General features: G+C 40.2%; 1 protein-coding gene across 1 annotated transcript in view; it reads right to left on the bottom strand.

Annotated features, from left to right (window-relative positions):
• Positions 1 to 19,922, bottom strand: part of LOC111146974 (epithelial stromal interaction 1) — a 109,845-nt gene extending 89,923 nt beyond the window's left edge. Inside the window, exons 1-3 of the mRNA XM_022502776.1 lie at positions 19,669 to 19,922; positions 2,712 to 2,770; positions 687 to 770 (exon numbers count right to left, since the gene is read on the bottom strand). Of these exons, the coding sequence (XP_022358484.1) occupies positions 687 to 770; positions 2,712 to 2,770; positions 19,669 to 19,847 (322 nt within the window). The 5' untranslated portion in view covers positions 19,848 to 19,922. The remainder of the gene's footprint in view (positions 1 to 686; positions 771 to 2,711; positions 2,771 to 19,668) is intronic.
• Positions 19,923 to 20,650: the final 728 nt, after the last annotated feature.

Raw genomic sequence — 20,650 nt, 5'->3', positions numbered from 1 at the left:
TTGTATTCACTAAATCTCTGGGATTGGTGTATCCAGCCCCTTTCAGTTCTCAGATGCTGCCAGAAGAGAAAACAGAAGAAAGCACATGAGTGATTCCCCTTAGGTGGCATCCCTGTCGAATGATTCAAACACCAGGCAAAGGCAGCCCACACAGTTCATCACACTGGCATACACTCCGGAGACCCAAAGGTCTCTCTGCCTGTACAATGAAAAAACAGCTGGTCTCTTTATACCCACCACTGGGTCCCCAGCTCATTCTCATCTTCCTTTTGGAATTGAATCGCCATTCATTTTTTTTCCCATTAGCATTCAATACTGCCAGGATTAATATGCATGTGCTAGCTTTTACTCCCATCCTGACCAGTGCTATGACAAGGAATATGCAGCGCCCCAGGTAAGCTTTCTTCAGAGTTGATCATCTAAGAGGCTCTAAATTATTCAGCAATTAAGCCATCACTTTATTCCCACATAACTGTGGCATCATAGGTTTGCTTCTCGCAGAAAATCAGAAACAATAACATACCAGCCTACCTAAGAGTTTCAGTTTTAAATGCATTTCCATTCCAAGCAGCATAGTGACCCCAAAACCTGTAACGTGCATCCAAAGACAGGTGTAGGCAAGGCGCTAACAGGATCCCTGGGTGGCCCCCTCCCACCCGACTCAGGCACCTGGTTCGCTAGCTTACCCAACTGCCGTGGTGCCAGGTTAATGGGCTTCGCTCTATGTTGCTCCTTCCAATTCTCAAGACTCTCCAGCTCTTTCTCAGCAACTAAGCCAGGTGAGAAATGTCAAATCATCAATTATTAGAATGTGAAAAGGAAACAGGTCTCTTGAAAGCCCAAGGAACAAACAGCAGAGGGCAATTAACTACATGCAAGCACAAGTGGACAAAATATCCAGAAAAGGAAGCCACTCCTTGGAGTCACCCTGCCCCCACACCCCCTCACACCCCCCTGCCAGCACTTTCTCTCCAAGAAAATAAACTGAAGGTTCAAATTTGAAAAAGAAAAAAAAAAACCCGAACTCCTACTAAAATAAAGGAGTTTAGTTTTTCCTCTCATTCTGGCATTTTTAAAACCCTATATCAAATTAAATTTAATTTCCTCTAGAGAATGTGTGCAAAATGAGAACCTCCTTATGTCAATAAGAACTCTTCACACCTAGTAAACATATCTCCAGAGAATCTGATGCCCATACTACCTTTGTTTTATTTTTATTTTTTTATTTATTTATTTGACAGATAGAGATCACAAGTAGGCAGAGAGAGAGGAGGAAGCAGGCTCCCTGCTGAGCAGAGAGCCTGATGCGGGGCTCGATCCCGGGACCCTGAGATCATGACCTGCGCTGAAGGCAGAGGCTTTAACCCACTGAGCCACCCAGGCGCCCCACTACCTTTGTTTTAAATGTCCCCCATGCTTACTGCAACTAGGAGGAGTGAGGGTTCATGGGTTCCTTGTGCTGGATACCACCAGGCAGAAAGCCGCCTCTCTTAGTGGAGCGGTGCTATTTCCCCAAATATACCCGCTGTGTGACAGCAGGGGGCACCAGAGATACTAACTCCGTTATTCAGTGCAAGTCTGACTCTACCCCTTAGACCTGATTGTCTCAAATGTCCATATATGGTCATTTTTAAACATTAAAGGAAAAAAAAAAAAAAAAACAAAAAACTTCTGAAACATCCCCCAAATTCCAGACCACACTAAGGCTTAAATTCCTGGAAAGTATTTAAATCAAAAGCTTGTAAAATGCCAAAACCTTTAAGGAATCCATTCGTCACCTGCCGGCAGTACCCACAATTACTATGCATAGTTGTGATTATTGTATTTGGTATGTATGATGCAGGTGTACCACCTAGGGTGCTACTTGTCTGGCGGAGACCCAAGTCTCTAATTTAGAGACCTGCTTTCTTGTTTTGCCTGTAGACCCATTCTCAGCCAAAATATTAAATTTCTTACCAAGATCTAATGAAAGAGAGCACAGAACATCAAGGCTAGCCCCACAGCTTGACTTGAACAAGCCTCCTAACTTCTTTGTGAACTAGTGGAACTTTAGCTCTCTATTTACCTCTAAGGCATGATGCTGTAACTTTTAATGACAGCATTTATTTTACCGTAAAACTTTAATCAAATATGTTACACACCCAGTAGGTACAAGGAGCACAAAAATGAGTACGGTGTAGCCCCTTCCCTCAAAGAGATTGTAATCTAGACAAGGAAACTAAGGTTCACCAATAAAAACAGCTGAGGGTACACAGTGGTTAAAGAAAAATTCCATTAAGAAGGGATGGGACAAGACAGATCAAGACAGGGACAAATTAGGTCATGGTCCATTTTATATATAATTCCTCTGCTCCGCAGGGTTCATAGTTCTGTAAGAGTATCTGTAGTCAGCCCAATTTCCTGGGAACTAGATAGATTTATTGGCAAAAGATGTGGGAAAGTTTAAGCCCAATGGAAATCTGAGATTTATGATTGCACTATGAGTTCTGCTATTAACATTGAGAAACAAATTTAGACACACTAACAATAGAATAATTTTAAAAGGCATAATTAAAGCGGTTAAGTTAAAAAAGAAAAAAACTTGATAGGATCTAGTGAGTCTGTATCTATACAAATGAGAAAATAAAAATACTACAAACCTAAGTAAACCAATCCTACTCTATTCAGAAGATGGGAAGCATTCTGAATGTTGACTGAATAAATATACGTACTCCTTTTTATCTGATTTCTTCGGTTTTCGTTTGGTACTATCATGGTATATGCACCTGGACTGGAACAAAGAGAAAAAACATTGATTACCACGAGAAAATACTAATGCACATAAACCTCTAGACATTCTTCCTGCTCATATATTTATGATCCTCACCACCAAATGGGTACCGTGGAAGATAATCTTCTTAAGGCCCAGCCCTGTTCTCTGGGAGCTTAGGATCTAGTTGTCAAAGTAAAACGAACGCATACAACCAAATACGGCAGCCCATGAAGACAGGCAAGTGACTGCCTCACAGCTGGCTCTTGGTAAACTGTCTTTGTAGGGATCCATTGTTCTTCCAGGTGGCACTTGTGGACAAGTCCCTTTGAAAAGGGTTGAGATGGACATTCTCTGCCACTGTGACCCACACTGGGGGTACAGAAAACATTCCCACATCCTTTCACCAACTGGAAACACAGGCCGTTTGTAATGTAGCCACCTTCTCTTCATGAACCTTCTGACTGGCTCTCTGGCCACAATCTTGTGCTTTGGAGCTTTGACTCTTCCAGGCATGGGTCCCTTAGGTCCCTGGTTCTCCTGGGGACACAGGTAGAACATAATCAGAGAAGAATCCCTGAAGCATTTTAATTCATGGGGTGGGGGTCGGGGAAGACTTCACTTAAGGAAAAATAACACAGCACTGAGATACCAGGAAGCTTTTGAGGACAGAAACTTGACTGATCCTTACACACCCAGCCTCTGGCACAATGCCTGGCACGAAGTAGCTGCTTGATGAATGTGGGTTGAACTAAGATGAAATGATGCCACAGACTCAGTCTGTACATCTGTGGAGGTTGGGTGTGTGGGGGGACCTCTTCTTTGAGATGATGCCTGGGGTCCCACAAGAGCACGAATACTTCACAGAGCAGAAATCCAGCGTGGCAACAGACTGCAGCATACGTATGGGTCCAGTTTTAGGGGAAATGCTACAGATAAACCCAATCAGCTTATAAATGTAGGGTTTTGTTTGTTTGTTTTTTAAAACGGACACTTAGAATCCTCTCTCTTCAACACAGAATGTACAATTTCAAAGGACAAATTAGCAAAGATTGAACAGCAGAGACCGAAGTGCTGATTAACAGAAGTCATTTCTTCCTTATCTCATTATTTTCCTAGCTGCAAGACTTCAGCCTGCTTCAAACTGGGCTTTAATTTTAGACTTGTAAATGGGGACATGTAAAACCACCTTTGCATGCAAATGGGGCTGCAAGATGCCCAATTACTTAATGTATATCAGCAGACGTTGCATTTGTAGCCTCACATGCATACGATGTTATGAATACAAAATTAGGAGGTTGCTACTGGAAATGAATCCCTTGTCCACTGCAAATTCTTTGTTCACCCTAAGAAAGATTTTTCACTTCTCAATTGCCAGCACTTCATAGGAGCTTGGAAGCTGCAATTCTGTGGGTAATAGCTGCACACTTGAATATGATGCAGGGGTGAACCGTTGTACAGAGTCTTAAAGATGAAACACAAGATACTGGATTTAAACGTCAGCCATGACATGACTACACAGTCCTCAGTGTCTACTAACATTATGGTATAGAGCTTCTCGCCATTCCAGGGATTCGACTCTACAAAGATCAGTCGTTCTCAAACTTTAGCATCCCTCAGAATCACCTGGGGGGTCTTGCTGAAGGGCAGAGTTCCTGATTCAGGAGGTCTGGCGTGGGGTTTAAGAACTTGCATTAACAGTTCCCAGGTGATGTCCATGTTCTTCTTGATCTAAGGACCACACTATGAGAACCATTGATCTAGATCAAGTTATCCTTGAACATTTGGATTTAAGGGAACATAGGGATTAAATCCCTGTTAAAGACATAAACATTAAATCATCTACCAAAGGTCATGGGGTCAATTAAGTGATGATGCTTAGACTCAAACCCCGGACTTTTGTCTTAGACGTGTTGGGCATCTGCAGCTAACTCTTCGGCTCAACACAGAAAGCATACAGTAATGATTGTCATTTAACTCCACCCTCTTGATAGACTTCCAAAGTAATCTATTTAACTGAGAACCTATTTATGGACTTGTGTTAAGGGGCTTTCAAAGAGTGAGGGGAAATACGAAAAAACAGACAGCAACCACTTTAACAGAGCTTAGACCTTAATTTGGAACAATTTATGAAGCCACAGGAGCACAGCACAAGAATGCCCAAAGAAGTGTCAAAGTAGGATGATGTTAAGTAGAGATCCAAGGTCAGGGAGAGTCACAGAGGCCCCAGAGGGGTAGAAATTTTCAGAGAAGGATAGCAAGCTGAAGTTTAAAAGACAGGATCCAAAATGGCAAAAGAAGTGTTTCTTCGGAGGGACTTTACTAACAGCTGCTTCAAAGAGAATTTTCCAAATTCCATAGGCCTCCTGTATGCAAATTTTGTGAAAGATTTGGAAAGAAAAATCAATCCGTTTGTAAAAGATCTTACTCTACAATATCTAATCTGGATAAGTTTCAGTCTGATAACAACATACTAGGATCTTTCGTTTTAGGACGAGAACTGCAGTCAATCTATTGCAATACGCATAGTCTATAAGGACCCAGACGCAGGGCAAGACCATGAAAAGAGGGACAGAATTATCCAACCCTAAATTCAGAGCCTTTTAATTGAAAGCATTTTAACATAACCCCAAAGCTCAATGACAGAGGTCCCAGTAATAAGTGTTTCATGTTAGAGAATTCCTTAGCAACCATCTCAGCAACACTTTCTGGGCTGAACATGCCAAATCTGAAACAATAGTCAGAAGAAAGCATGGCAAGTAATGGAGATTCTATTCCTCTTACTTGCTATAAAAGGAGGAGCCTACATCTGAGGATCTACTTTTTTTTTTCTTTAATCATGTGTCAGAATGTAATGCACTGGTAGATCCAAATATTCGTCCCTTCTCTCCTTGCTTTTTCTTGACATGAATAACAAGTATAATTTATTCATGTTTTCAGCCAATTAGTTTCCACCCACAGCAAGGGCCTCTGCTGTTTTAACCTGCATGTCTTCTCTTTCAACAATCTGACTCTCAAAGATGCTGATCTAGACAAGCCCAACCTATCTATATTTAGTATTCTCGGCATTTTCTGATAAAGCAACATTCAAGTCACTGAAATAAATGTATATCTTTGAAAACTAGTTTCCTTAATTACCTCATTGAAATTTAATGAAATACCACAATTTGTAAGATTATTTTCATTTTCCAACAGCACACATCCATGAGAAATACTGAGAGAGAACATATAAAGAATAGCACAAGACAAAGAGGAAAATGTGTTCCTGCACCATAATATATATATATATATATATGAAAACAAAATATATATATATGTATATATATATTTTTTTATATGAAAAATATATTTAAGGAATGTTTTTCCTGTGAGGTCTCTCCTGAGCTACACAACTGCTTCTCTCGTGTCCATTCTTGCACAATTTTTATAATGTCTCATCAATAAGCACTCTATGAAAAAATGTTATGCTGAAGTTATGAAAAATATCTTGGCTGGCTAGAAGTATTACATAAATATATCCCCTGGTGTGTACAAACTACAGCAGATGTAATTTAAATTTCTAATTAGGAACAACACTGGTTTGACTGAAAAAGAAACATAGTCAAGAGCAAAAATTCAGAAAGAGGTAGAAGATTAAGTAACAAACAGATCTTTCCAGGCAGAATTATAGACATGTAATCTACCATCCTACAAAAAAAATTAGTTTCAGATTTTCATAGTTCAAGAAAATCTTAACCTTGCGTGAACTTGAAAAAACAAGGATTTTTTTGGTTAATCAAAAGCACTGGATAGAGACTTATTTTCTAGCTATGTCTTTCCACACTGGTTTTTGTCTTATGACCTTAATATGAGCATCTGAAGTTTACTGTTTTTAGCCAAAATGAGTCAAAACTTTTGAGCCATTCAGGTTGCCAAAAGTTCTTTTTTAAATAGACCACATTTCCTAGAAAAACAAAAACAGACAAGATCAGGCTGAGCAAATCATCCTTAACCACTAAACCTGTTCCACCAACCCTGATCCAGCACTCCACAACTCCAGTGTAGAAGGGCTCATGAATTCTTTGGTCTCAGAACCTGCAGAGCCCAAAACATTGTGTACACATCCAAGAGGCTGATGTTAAGCAGGTCAGTTTTTAATTCACAGCTTCTGTTGGACAGTTCAGTAGATCCCCAGAGGGCTGAACAGACACCCAGTGGAAAAGATAAACAAGAGATCACAGGTCATCAGCACCTTTGTTCATAGGATAACTTCATGGAAAGTCAAAAGAGGTATATACATGCACACATCTATCCATCCCAGCACTCCTATGTAGGCTCATGACTTAATGAGATGTGGTAAATTTATGCAAATTAGAAAAATGTGTCCCTTCTTTCAGGTGGAGGTAACCATACACTAGGCCACACAGTTTGGTATATATTTCAGCTCCAAATTATTACCTTAGCCAGGCAAGTTTGTATGGTTACCAGCCTGCACAACCATACAGGGTAGACCTTAAAGATGTCACACTTCATCATGTAAAACACTACCTATACACATAAATGATAAAAGCTGTGAGGATAGCAAGAAGGAGTCACTCTAAGGATACAAAGAATATATATGAAACATCATATTATGGAGACCATCTTTAAAAGGCCAAAAACCAATGATGGGAGTAGAGATGAGTGGGGACCAATTGTTAGGTATACAAGCAAAAATGCATAAAGTTGCTTCCTCGGTAAAAATAACCACAAGGATTACCTATTTTCAGAATATAGAGATATCACATCTGGGATTTCTTTTGAGCCTACTTCCAAACTAACCTTAACCTAACAAGCTAACCTTAGCCTACTAGTGAGCTATTACTCACTAGTATCACTATTAGTGTATATCACTATATTACTCTTAGTATTACTATTCACAGATGCTGGCAAAAGACATGAGATTCCTGGGTCAGAGACTAGTAAGATTTTATTACTCATGCCACAGCACAGAGCCTGAGCATCAGCATATTTATGTCTATTCTCTCTGGCTCCAAGTCTTTTGGGGGCAACACGACAGATGCTGCACATGCAGCATGTTTGCATGGCAGGTGAGGAACACAGCAGAGCAATCCACCATTTTTACAACAGACGGTAAGCAAGACTGGTTTCTCTTCTGGGGAAAGCTTACCTCATCTCTCAACATTCCCAGCTACATAGCAACCTTGAGGAATAGTCCAGATGAAAAAATGGTCTGGTGTGGTGCCTTGGCACACTCCTCAAGACATATAAGGGTGGAAGAGGCCCAAGCAGGGCTGCCTTTTCCAACAAGAGAATATTCAGGATAAATGCTCTTTTAAGAATGGCTTTGTGATAAGGAAATTTGCATTTGCATGAAAACCACGTATTTACCAAATGGTTGTACATTTTCTATTATTATTATTATTATTATTATTATTATTAATAGACTAAGATCCGGTTATGTCCCCGTGTCTTAAGCATTGCTCCTCAAGATTATCTATAACTTAAAAGACAAAACCAGAAATGCAAGACATGAGGGATTTAGATCTAAATTTCTGCATAGAACATTTTAAAAAATTCGTTTTTTATTTGATCCTGAAAGAAACGTGCTTATAGATGAAAATGTACAAAAATATATTTTTAAATATTGAAAAGTCACTCATAATCCTACCCCTCAGAAATCACAATTGCTGTTTTTTGGTGTGTGTTTTTTTTTTTTTTAAGATTTTATTTATTTATTTGACAGAGAGAAAGCCAAGCAGAGGGAGCAGCAGGCAGAGGGAGAGGGAGAAGCAGGCTCCCTGCAGAGCAGGGATCCTGAGGCAGGCTTGATCCCAGGACCCTGGGATCATGACCTGAGCTGAAGGCAGATACTTAACCAACTGAGCCACCCCCAATTACTTTTATTTGAGTGAATTTCAGTCCAATCTATATTCTGTACCTATTACTACACAGCTGCAATCATATCTTAAGTCCAATTTTATGTCTTCAGTTATAAATGGTTTTCCCAACTATTCATGTAACAAGCTTAATTTTAAATGGCTACCTAATACATCACAACATGGATGCAGCATAATACAACCTCTCACTTAACTATTTCAGTTGTTTCAGTTGTTCACTATTACAAATAATCCTGCAGGATATAGAAAGCATAAAAATAAAGCTTTGCACACAATATTATCGAGAAGATAACTCTAATAGTCCTCTAAAATCAATACTCTGAACAGTAATGTGGACTATATTTAAATTTTTCTTCCTTACATATCCCATTTGCATTTCTGAAATCCCAGAAACAGTTTGATGAATGATTAATGTCTGCTCTTATTTTTGACTCTCCTCAATTCTCAAACTAGGAAAGATGCTGGCTCTATCCAACCATTTATTTTCACCTTCTCCTCCTAATGGCACCTTTATACTGTTCAGATTGACAGTGCACCCAATCAAAAGACTATCATCCACAACCTTTTTTATAGCTAGGTATGACCCTGTTATTAAGTTTGGGAAATTGAAATGTAAGTGGAAGCTATTGAGAAGGATTTCTAGGAAATCTCCCTCAAATGGAGACAAACAAGAAATGGCTTTTCTGTTGCATTCCACTTCTGGAAGACTGAAGTGGTAGCTGGTGCTGAAGCAGCTATCTTGGTCAATGAGGCATTGAATGCAGAAGACATGCATCAGAAATGGCAGAACAGAAGGACAAAAGCTATCTGGTGCCCTGTGACTGTAAAACCACTGTATTAGTGGTAATCTGTTACCAAGCTGCCTGGTTTTTTTTTTTTTTTAAGATTTTATTTATTTATTTGACAGAGAATGAGATCACAAGTAGGCAGAGAGGCAAGCAGAGAGAGAGTGGGAAGCAGGCTCCCTGCTGAGCAGAGAGCCTGATGCAGGGCTCAATCCCAGGATGCCAAGATCATGACTGGAGCCAAAGGCAGAGGCTTAACACACTGAGCCACCCAGGCACCCCACCAAGTTGCCTGGTTTTAAACCTTAATTCTGTTACTTTCTAACTACAATTTTAAGCAACTTATTAAGTTTTTCTATTTTTTCACCTGTGAAATGGGGATAACAGCTATGTATGTCTTAGAGTACAGATATAAAGTCCTTAGAAAAATGCTAGATGATAAATGTTCTATTATGGTTGCCTGCTATTTTTATCAACCCTAGACTAACTACCCTCACACTTATTTCATAGGTGAGAAACAAATAAAGCCATCTATGCTTAACATACCTATTATATGTAATTGTAATATAAGAATTATGTATAACATATATATGATCCCTCTTTCACCATATGTAATATAACCTAACCCTAAATCACAGTACATCTCCTTTTTCATGCTGTGACTGAATTTCTTCTTTGCTCCATCTTCCACACTGTACGCGGTTTAGTTTTTCTAATTGTCTTTTTACAACCCTGTTTCTCACATTTGTCTCTAACATCTGTATCCTAGTTCCTGATCCTTTTCTTTGATCTGTGTCTTAGGAGTAATAAGAACCACTGCATGAAACAAAGTGTTGTTGATAAATAGCTCATTAAAGATTAGCAAATAGTCTTCTGTAAAAGATAGCATGGTTCTGAGGCCTGGTTTTTTCCCTAAATTATTTATTGAGCTATAATATACTTAGGACAAACTGTACATATCTTAAGCACACAGCTCCATGACAAACTTCCTTTTAATTTCTCCGGATTCCAAAAGAATAAAGGAAAAAAAGAGAGAGGCATAATGAACTTTAGAATATAATCTGAAATTACTTTTTCCCCAATTTTTTATCTTAAATTTTAAGCCTACTAGTAAAATTCAAATATTAATAAAATGAAAACTCATATACTATTTATCTATATTTACCAATTGCTCATGGTTGGCCACATTTCTTTCACTTTCCTTGTCTTTATTTTTTTCTGAATCATATGAAAGTAAGCTGCAGAGTCAGTAACATAACCCTGAATACCTCAGCATGTATCTCCTAAGAACAAAAACATTCCCCTACTTACAGGTTGAAAAAAAAAAAAAAACTATCACACCCAAGGGAATTACTAATAATATAATATTTACTCTATATTCAAATTTCTAAGTTGTTCCAATGTTCAGAATATTTTTCCCTACCCCCCACCACATCCAATCACAGATCACAATGCCTGTTGTTTGATACGTCTCTATAGTGGATCCAGGATCATCTCCTTGACTTTTTCCTGCCTTTCGTGACTAACATTTCTAAAGAGTCCAGGTGTGGTGGGTGATTTTCTGTGTCAGCTTGCCCTACCAACAGGATACCCTGGTATCTAGCTAAAGGTGATTTCTGGGTGCATCTGTGGGAATGTTTCAGAAAAAGGGAAGCATTGGAATCCATGGTCTGAGTAAAGCAAGTGGCCCTTCCTGTTGTGGTTGGGCATCATGCAATCCAGTGAGGGCCTCAACAGAACAAGGAAGGCAGAGGAAGGTTGAAACCAGTCTTGAACTGATTGGCTGAGCTGAGACATCAATCTTCTGCCCTTGGTACTCCTGGTCCTTGGGCCTTCGCACTTAGAAGGGAATGTACACCATAGGCTCTCCTGCTTTCAGGATTTGGAGCTACACACTGGCTTTCCTAGGTCTCCAGCTTGCAGATGAGAGATGATGGGACTTCTCAGACTTCACAATTACGGGACTCAATACCTTATAGCCTTATAATAAATTTCTTTATATATATATATGAAATAATCTTATATATAAAAATATGTATAATATACATTATATTTTATATAATTCTTAAATGTTTTATAACACATATTATAAAATATTATATATAATGTTTATTATAATAATCTCTTTATAATATGAACATATCTTCTCCTGCCTGTCACCTTCTATTGGCAATAGAAATCAAAAAGCATAATGGCCCTAAGACTTTCTACTTGGCATAAAGAATCCAAGATCACAACTTAACACTTTAAATATAAAGATGTCTTCATATCAAACTATTTGAAGTGTTCATTTCTAAGGATTATAATTGCAGGGGACTTTTACTGTCTATATTATTTTTGTAATGTTTCAGTTTTTATAACAAGCAGATATAACTTTATTTTACAATCGGGGGAAATATTCCAAAGATTTCTTTTAATGAGGAAATATTTAATATAAAGACTTTAAGCAGGGGCTCAGATTTTCTTACAAGAGATTAGGTAGCTCAGGATTTCCATTCTCTGATGCCACAGTAAAACAAACACAGGGTCATACTAGCCCTTGAGGTTTTGTTTTTGTTTTTATTTTAATATTTTATTTATTTATTTGACAGAGAGAAATCACAAGTAGGCAGAGAGGCAGGCAGAGAGAGTGGGGGAAGCAGGCTCCCCGCCAAGCAGAGAGTCCAATGGGGGGCTTGATCCCAGGACCCTGGGATCATGACCTGAGCCTGAGAGGAAGGCAGAGGCTTAACCCACTGAGCCAGGAAGGCACCCCAAAACAAACACTGGGCCATACTAGCCCTTGAGTTTTAATGATGATAAATGCCTTTAATTTTTCTCTAGGACTTTAATGGATTGCCTTTTAAGTGTTCATATTTGGGGGGGGAAATTACAAACATTACAGAACAAAGGAAGATCATCATTAGCTGATTCTCTGATACAGAACACCCTTCAAATGCAGTCTTCTCCCTTTGATGATTTTTTTCCTGTTAAGCTTTTGTTTCAGATTCAAATAGACTCTGAATAGATGCAATTAACCTTAACAATATGTATAACCTTATAGCACTCTACTGACTTTGAATTAAATAACCTTACTGTGTAATTGAACTAAGTTTCTTTTTTCTCATTTCTGTTATGCTTCTACTGATTATTATAGGTATTATGTGTTTTCATGCTTTCATCATCCCGTTGATTTATTGTTTCACTGTTTCAGCTGTCAAAGACTTTTTCAGAAATGCCCACTGGTTTTTGATATTGTATTTGAGCAAAAATGATTGCGCCCTAAGACTTGGCAGACTGCAAATGCATTCCATACGGAGGAGTGAACTCTACTGCAGAAAAGTTGGCAATTCATTCTAAACAGAACCATAATTTCTATCCTCCTGTATAAACAGGAAGGTAAATTGGATCTAAGCAAACCAAAATGTCTTTTCTTTCCATCCACTTCAGCAATGTCTTCCGCCATGCACAGAACTATATTTTCACACCACACAGGTAATCCACTAATGGGTCATGAAACCAATATATTGGGTTTATTTTTAATGAACGAGAGTAGAAAATGTCAGCATGCATCACATACAGTAAGGGTGATAGTTGTGAATTTTTTTTTCACCTGTATATAAGCTCATATAGACCCACACATGTCCTAGATCATGAATATCAAATGAATTGCTTACTCTGGCCTATGTTCAGAAGTCTGAAAGACCACCAGAAGGCAGGATTTGTTTAGGTTGCTCATAACCAGGGATGATGAGAGAATTGTCTGAATGCAAGCCCGCCAAACTGTCCTTTAAGAAAAGCAGCCCAGGGACGCCTGGGTGGCTCAGTCATTAAGCCGCTGCCTTCGGCTCAGGTCCTGATCCCAGGATCCTGGGATCGAGTCTTGCATCGGGATCCTTGCTCAGCGGGAAGCCTGCTTCTCCCTCTCCCACTCCCCCTGCTTGTGTTCCCTGTCTTGCTGTGTCTCTCTCTGTCAAATAAATAAATAAAATCTTCAAAAGAAAAGAAAAGCAGCAGAGACAAGAGAGTCCCCACAGAAACTGGACTCTTACAAATGACTTCTCTATCCAAAGACTTTTAAGGTATAATGTCACATTACTGTTTCTATAGTTTCGCTCCCTTTAGCCTATGGAATTTCTATTTTCTTGATGTGAAAATATGACGATTGATGGGAACTTAGCCAGATGTACACCACTTCCTCCTCCAACTCCATCTCATGTTCAGAATCTAGACTTTGCTGGATAGACTCAAGTTGGAGTGCTGGTTCTATCATTTAAAAAAAAAAAAAAGCCATGAGACCTTAGGAAATCATTTAATCTACCAAGACTCAGTTTCTTCATCTGTAAAGTGGCAAAGTGTTTATTGTGACGAGAAAAAGGAATTATATGACATGTGCAGTATGAGGTCTAGCGCATGGTTAAGAGTCCAAGATGTAGGAGTTCAAGCTATTGATTGTTACTTTGGTTTTATTCTCTCTGGGTACCCAGTTTGATTATTCTAGGTCACAAGTAATTTACTTTAAGATAACTATAGTATTCACGTGCTCTGCCACATTTTTCATTCAAAAATAAGTCAAATAGGCAGAGTTCTACCGATCAGGTTGCTAGGAGAATACAGTAATCATTGAGACGCCTAACAAGCTTTTCGAGCCATAAAATTATCATTAAGAGTTAAACACTATGTGTTGTTTAACAAACTTTCTGAATGCTTGTGAACCTTGTCTGAAGATTGAGTTATAGTCATCTAACAAATAGCTATGTATATTAAGCTGTCAAGATTATCCATCAGAATCAATCATAGATTTTCTCTTCCTGTGTACTATTATTTCATAGCACTAAAAAGAATTTCATTATTATTTAGCTCTCCATCCCCAGGGAGAAGTAATAGCCTAATGCTTTCATGCCATTTAACATCTTTAGGCAAAAACTTATTTTCTCACACTCATGTGAGGATTCAGCAGAGAAATCTGGGGCACTGCAGTGAAGAAGTAGTAGTGAAAGCAGTTCTTATAGGCTCTCATAAGTTTGTAAAAACTTGCACTTAATTTAATACTATTTTTATGTGGCTAGTTCGGATTGAAATGAGGTGAGTCAAGAATGACGTAAGAATTTTTGATGATCTGTCTTGGACAGAAGATATTTTTCAGGATTCAGGATTCAGAATATACTCAACAATTATTAGATAGTGATGTTCATGAAAACTGATCCCTATAACTTAATGGTTGTGTTATCATATATTCCACTTTATATACCACCTTCTATTTACAAACTACTTAATACTAATGTAACATGTGCTCTTAAAGAGGAAGAGAGAGCGAAACCAGGAATTGGCCATTAATAATGGGTCTTACCAAGCCATCCTTTATTCTCCCTTCACTGTCCTGTGAGACTTCAAGGATGAAGGGAAAGAAAAGTATCAGTTACCCGGGTTATTCCCTTCCTTAGAGTACAGCGAACTGGGAAAAGTTTCGAAGTTTGAGTAAGGAAATGAGGAAACTGGAGCCCCAAAAGGAGGAAATAAGAAGAAAGAGTGGGTTTCCCCAGTACAATTATACAGCACTTCAACAGACGTAGTATCTAAGCTATTGTAATCGGGGATATGGTGTATCTAAGAGGCTGTGTTGGTTTAGGTCCTCCGAAATGAAGACATCAAGACAGGATTAGATATGTAAGAGGTTTATGGGAAGAATGCTTGTGAAGGACCAAAGGGGAATGAGCAGGGGTAGGCTGTGAAAGCCTTAAGAACAAGAGGAGATTTGATACCTATGAAAGCAGAGAGGGGAGGGGGGGTTGAGTGGGAAAAGCCTCAGACCACCGTACAGCTCTGAGAAAATCCTAAGATAGTTCAGTGGGGAGCCTTCTGGTGAAAGTTGACCAATAGAGAAGTTTCACCCAGGCCAGGAATGGGCTGACTCTAGGACCCTGGAATGTTCAGACATTGGCTGGAAGAATGCAGAATCAGTGTACTCTCAGAACAAAGGGTATAATGGACAAACGGCTTACCCCTGGGACTGTCAATGGACTGGGCTTCCCACAGTAAGTTCTTTTGAAGGAGATCTGGGATAGCAAGTTTCCCTGAGTGCCACAGAGGCTATATAAACTTCTATGGTATAATAAAATATAAAAACTTAGTCTTTGTCTCTGGTTCCAGGCACAGAAATCCAAAAATCCTTGGGATTCCAAGTGATAAGAGTGTTGATTATATGTTAATGAGATAACCCCAGAATGTTTCAGGATCCAAGCTACTTGCCAGAAAAACCAACCCTATGATTAAAGGGTTAGAACTTTCAGGCCTGCCCTTCTAACATCTCTGGGGGGTGGGGAGAGGAGCTAGAGACCGAGTTCAATGAAGAACTCAGTGGCCAGTGCTTTAATCAATTATGCCTGTGTAATTGGGCTAGAATAAATATTCTTCAATAAGGACTGAGTATTGGTGAGCACATCAAAGTGCTGAGAGGGTGGCCCACCCAGACAAGGTATGGCAGTTCTGTGCAACACCCCACCCCAATATCTTGCCCTGTGCTTCTCTTCCACTTGGCTGTTCCTAAGCTGTACTCTTTATAATAAAGCTGTAATCATAAGTAGAGCGGTTTCCATGATTTCTGTGATTCATTTTAGTGAATTATCAAACAGGGGGATGAGAGGTCATGGAAACACCCACATCTGCAGTCAGCCGGGCAGAAGTGCGGGTAGTCTGGGGACCCCCATTTGTGGCTGGTATCTGAAACAGGGGCAGTCTTATGAGACTGGGCCCTAACCCACGGGGTCTGTGCTAACTCTGAGTAGTGTCAGAACTGCACTGAAGTCGGTTGGTGTTGGAATAATGTATGACCGTCAGCAAAAAACCCACACAGCGCCTAACTATCCTGTAGACTGCAGCTCCAGCATCACTTCTTGGCAAGACTTCTGCTCCCAGGGCTAGCTTCGACCCTGGCTTCTCCTTGTAGGGCAGATGAAGAGTCACTCCCGTAATTACCTAATCACTGTCTGCCCCATCGATTAGACTCTAAGCTACATTAGGGCTTATCTTCTGTTGAGTAGTTACTTGTTCCTCAATTTTTAATTAAATATCCAGGGCTGGAGATCCTCTTACAGGGTTGCTGTGAGGTCTGAAAGAGAATATATAGAACGCACTTCCACATACTAAGCATTACATGTGTTTGCTATTATTGTTGCTCATCTTTAAGTCTCTTCAGTTCTTAGTATAAAGTAGGCTACAAATTTGTTCATTTATATATGAATTCAGTTCATCTGATGTAAATTTAACTGTATAGCAGAATTCCACATTATAGGCTCATTTTCAGAGTATCTTTTTATTGCCTGTAAACAGCATCAAGCAAAAGGGCCACTTTCAGGCATGATTATAGACTGGCCTCTGAATGAAGTGAACCCTGTGTTGCTCTCACAAACAAGAGCCTATTGCCCAGAATTGAGTAAAGTCAGGTGAAATCCCCCTTCCAGAAAAACCCACGCTTTAATCTTTTATTTATCTGGATATCATAGAAGTCAGTTGTGAGATAACTTACCAAAAAAAGCAAAATATTGAAAGGGAAAGTGTTACTTTGGATTTGAAGTATATATGAGCTTCTTTCTCTTTAAATCTGTGTAGATGGCTTAGGATATTGAGGGCCAAGAGAAAATCACCAACTAAAAATAACTGGGAGAGCTGATATGAATTAGCACTTATAATTACTTAAATCCAAATATAGTCAAGAACACAGCCTTTGCCTTAGAGTCTATTAGAGATTCTCATAAATCATTTAAAATTTTAAAAGATTGCCTTAAAAATCTCTATTTATATTTATATGTAAGTAGGTGTTTTAAATCAGTGTATTTTTTTCAAGGTACAAACACTCCCCTTCAGGATGACAGCATGGTAGTTGATCAATAAACATTTGTTAAATGAATTCAAGGCTATCAGCACCCAAGGACATTTCCTTTCCACCAGGCATAACCTTATTTTTTATTCATACACACACAAAAATACAAAGAAACCCTCAGAGGTTGGTATTACCTCATTTTAAATAATGAGGAAACTGAGGCATAAAGTAGTTAAGCACCCTGTTGATGTTCAGAGACAAGTAATGGCAGAATCAGAATGTGGACCCAATATTATGCTTAGCAAAATAAGTCAATCAGAGAAAGACAACTATCATATGATCTCCCTGATATGAGGAAGTGGAGATGCAACATGGGGGGTTTAGGGGGTAGGAAAAGAATAAATGAAACAAGATGGGATCGGGAGGGAGACAAACCATAAGAGACTCTTAATGTCACAAAACAAACTGAGGGTGGCGCGGGGAGGCGGGGAGGGAGAGGGTGGTGGGGTTATGGACATTGGGGAGGGTATGTGATATGGTGAGTGCCGTGTGGTGTGTAAACCTGGCGATTTACAGACCTGTACCCCTGGGGCTAATAATACATTATATGTTTATAAAATAAATTTTAAAATAAAAAATAAATAAAAAAAAGAATGTGGACCCAAGTGCCTTGGTCCTCAAAGCTGAAGCCAAAGCTGGTACTCCCTCACCTACACTGGTGCTTCCCTAATGAATGAATGGAGGGATGCATACAATAGAATGTTAAATCTCAATCCTTTAGCATCTAAATAAACTCATACTGAAAGTGAGTAAATGAAGATTAAGCACTTTTTACTTCCTTTTTCCCATCAGAAAAATGCTGTAATTCCTCTCCAAAAATTAAAAAAATGAATAAATCGAGAGACCTGGGTAGCTCAGTTGGTTAAGCCCCTGCCTTCGGCTCAGGTCATGATCCCAGGATTCTGGGATGGAGTCCCACATCAGGCTCCTTGCTCAGTGGGGAGCCTGCTTCTCTCTCTGCCTCTGCCACTCTGCCTGCTTTTGCTCCCGCTCGCTCTCTCTCTCTCTCTCTGACAAATAAATAAATAAAATCTTTAAAAAATGAATAAACTGAACTCCTTTAAAAAAAAAGATTTTATTTATTTGAGAGAGAAACAGATAGTGAGAGAGAACACAAGCAGAGAAGAGAGGAAGAAGCAGGCTCCCCTCTGGGCTGGAAGCCAGACTGGGTACTTGATCCCAGGACTCTGGGATCATGACCCAAGCCAAAGGCACCCTTAACCAACTGAGCCACCCAGGTGCCCCAAATTAAACCCCCTTCTTAATGGCTTTTAGTGTGTGTGTGAATTTTACTAAAATGTTATTCACCAGGCAAACGTTTTCCTTGGTTTTCCAGTTCCATTAAAGGAGACAAGTGGAAATAAACAGTAGGTAGAAATGATTGATGGAGACAAGAATTCGGAGTGGTCCAAACAGGATCTTAACTATTAAACATGTAAAAGGGGATGTCTCTGATAAAGCTCTACTTATTGCAACTGGTTCACATCTTTTTTTAATTTTTTAATTTTTTTTTAAGATTTTATTTATTTATTTGACAGACAGAGATCACAAGTAAGCAGAGAGGCAGGCAGAGAGAGAGGAGGAAACAGGCTCCCTGCTAAGCAGAGAGCTCGACTCGGGGCTCAATCCCAGGACCCTGGGATCATGACCTGAGCCAAAGACAGAGGCTTTAACCCACTGAGCCACCCAGGGGCCCCCGCATTTTAAAAAAATAAATAAATAGGGGCCCCTGGGTGGCTTAATAGGTTAAGCGTTTGACTCGGGGCTTCCGCTCAGGTCATGATCTCCCGGTCTGGGATCAAGCCCCACAACCCGCTCCACACTGTAAGTAAGGGTTCTTGCACACAGCACCTACCCACGTCAGGACGCCAAACCCTGCAGTCACTCTGGACCTCACCAGGTCTCACTCCTACCAAGTTCTATAAAGTTTATCTGGGAACTTTATAGAGATGCAAAAGTGCTCCCAGAGGCAGCATTTGGACCTCTATACCCCAACCCATTCCCTCTCCGCTCCTACCCTGGCATCATTTAGAGCCCTGATTTATTAAACCAGGAGGGGGAAAAATTCTCATACTAAAGAGTCTGAGTTCTGGAAAGTTAGCAGGAAGCGCAGGCGATTTCTACACATGTCATTTCAATCCTGTAGCCAACCACAAGAATCAGAAAAGCAGAGTTCTTGAAAGGAATTGGAGCTCAGGCATTTAGTAAAGACCCGCAGACTGGCACACTCAATTTGTAAGACAATTTCTGAGTGCTTTTTGTGTAGGCAAATAAGGCTGCCTTCTCCCAAAAACACTGCTACTGGGCCCCTGTGGTTTCAAACTCCAGTGATTCAGAAAGTGCTTGTATGTTTGAGGTCTGGGCTCCCGCCCCCAAAACCGGTTGTTAAGTACTTACACCCGCTGGCTCTGGAGCCCCTGGCTTTCCCGCGCAGGGCTCTGGGGCGCCACCTCCAAACCGGGTCTGGGACCTTGCAGCCGGCCTGGCTCCGGGGGCCGCCCGGGGAGGTCCCGGGTCAGGCCGGGGGCGGGAGAGACGCCGAGCCCGGAGCCCACCACCCGAGTGCGGGTGAACATAGCTCTGAGTCCGCGGGTCCCGGGCGCCCACAGCGAGAGGGACGCTTAGGGAGTCTCGAGATGCGATTCCGAAGGGCAAGGCAGCGGTTTTAACAGCTTGAGTTTCGATTTCCCGCTATCAGCGGCAGCTGCGCCCGCCCCTAGGGACTTCCCCACTAAAGCTCTATCTGGCGCCCTCCGACCTTACCGCAGGGCACAGCTCCCTTGGCGCCACCCTCACCGGATGGCGAGTGCCCCTGGCTGGGACGCTCTCAGGTTTAAGGTCCCAGGACCACCTTAGAGCATAGTAAAGAGAACTGTCATCAGCCACCGAAACCTCGTGAGCAAGTGGCCACAAGAGAATGAGAATCCTGAAAGATTTAGGGGCTGTTTGACAGGTAACCCTAATTTGTGGTTACTGCTGGATATCTGAGACCGTGAACAATATATTAAACTTCGAACTCCAGAGATCAGGTGAATAAATAAAATCAAACAAAATTTTGCCTTTTATCAGTAATGACTGCTGTTTGGTTAGTGTGCAAATACTTTCAAGTTAAAGGAATCTGTAAAGTGAAGTCAAAAGTCAGAGGAAACCCACAAGAGGAGAAGCAAGTCCTTGTTACTTCTCCTGTTACCATGGCATCATTAGCATTTGTTTACATATCTCCAGCAATACAGGTCAAGGGAGGCAAGAGATGTCTCTCATTTTTGTAAGCAGGCATTAAGACAGTCAGGATCAACCCAATACACATTGGAATCATGGGAGAGATTTTTACAAATATGGATGCTTACCCTCAGACCTACAGATACAGAGTCTTGCAAAT

This window comes from Enhydra lutris, unplaced genomic scaffold (genome assembly GCF_002288905.1).
Source record: "Enhydra lutris kenyoni isolate GAN:26980312 unplaced genomic scaffold, ASM228890v2 scaffoldscaffold15, whole genome shotgun sequence".
NCBI lineage: Eukaryota > Metazoa > Chordata > Mammalia > Carnivora > Mustelidae > Enhydra > Enhydra lutris.
The sequence above is the reverse complement of the archived record's forward strand: the minus strand, read 5'-3'. Positions and strand labels throughout refer to the sequence as shown.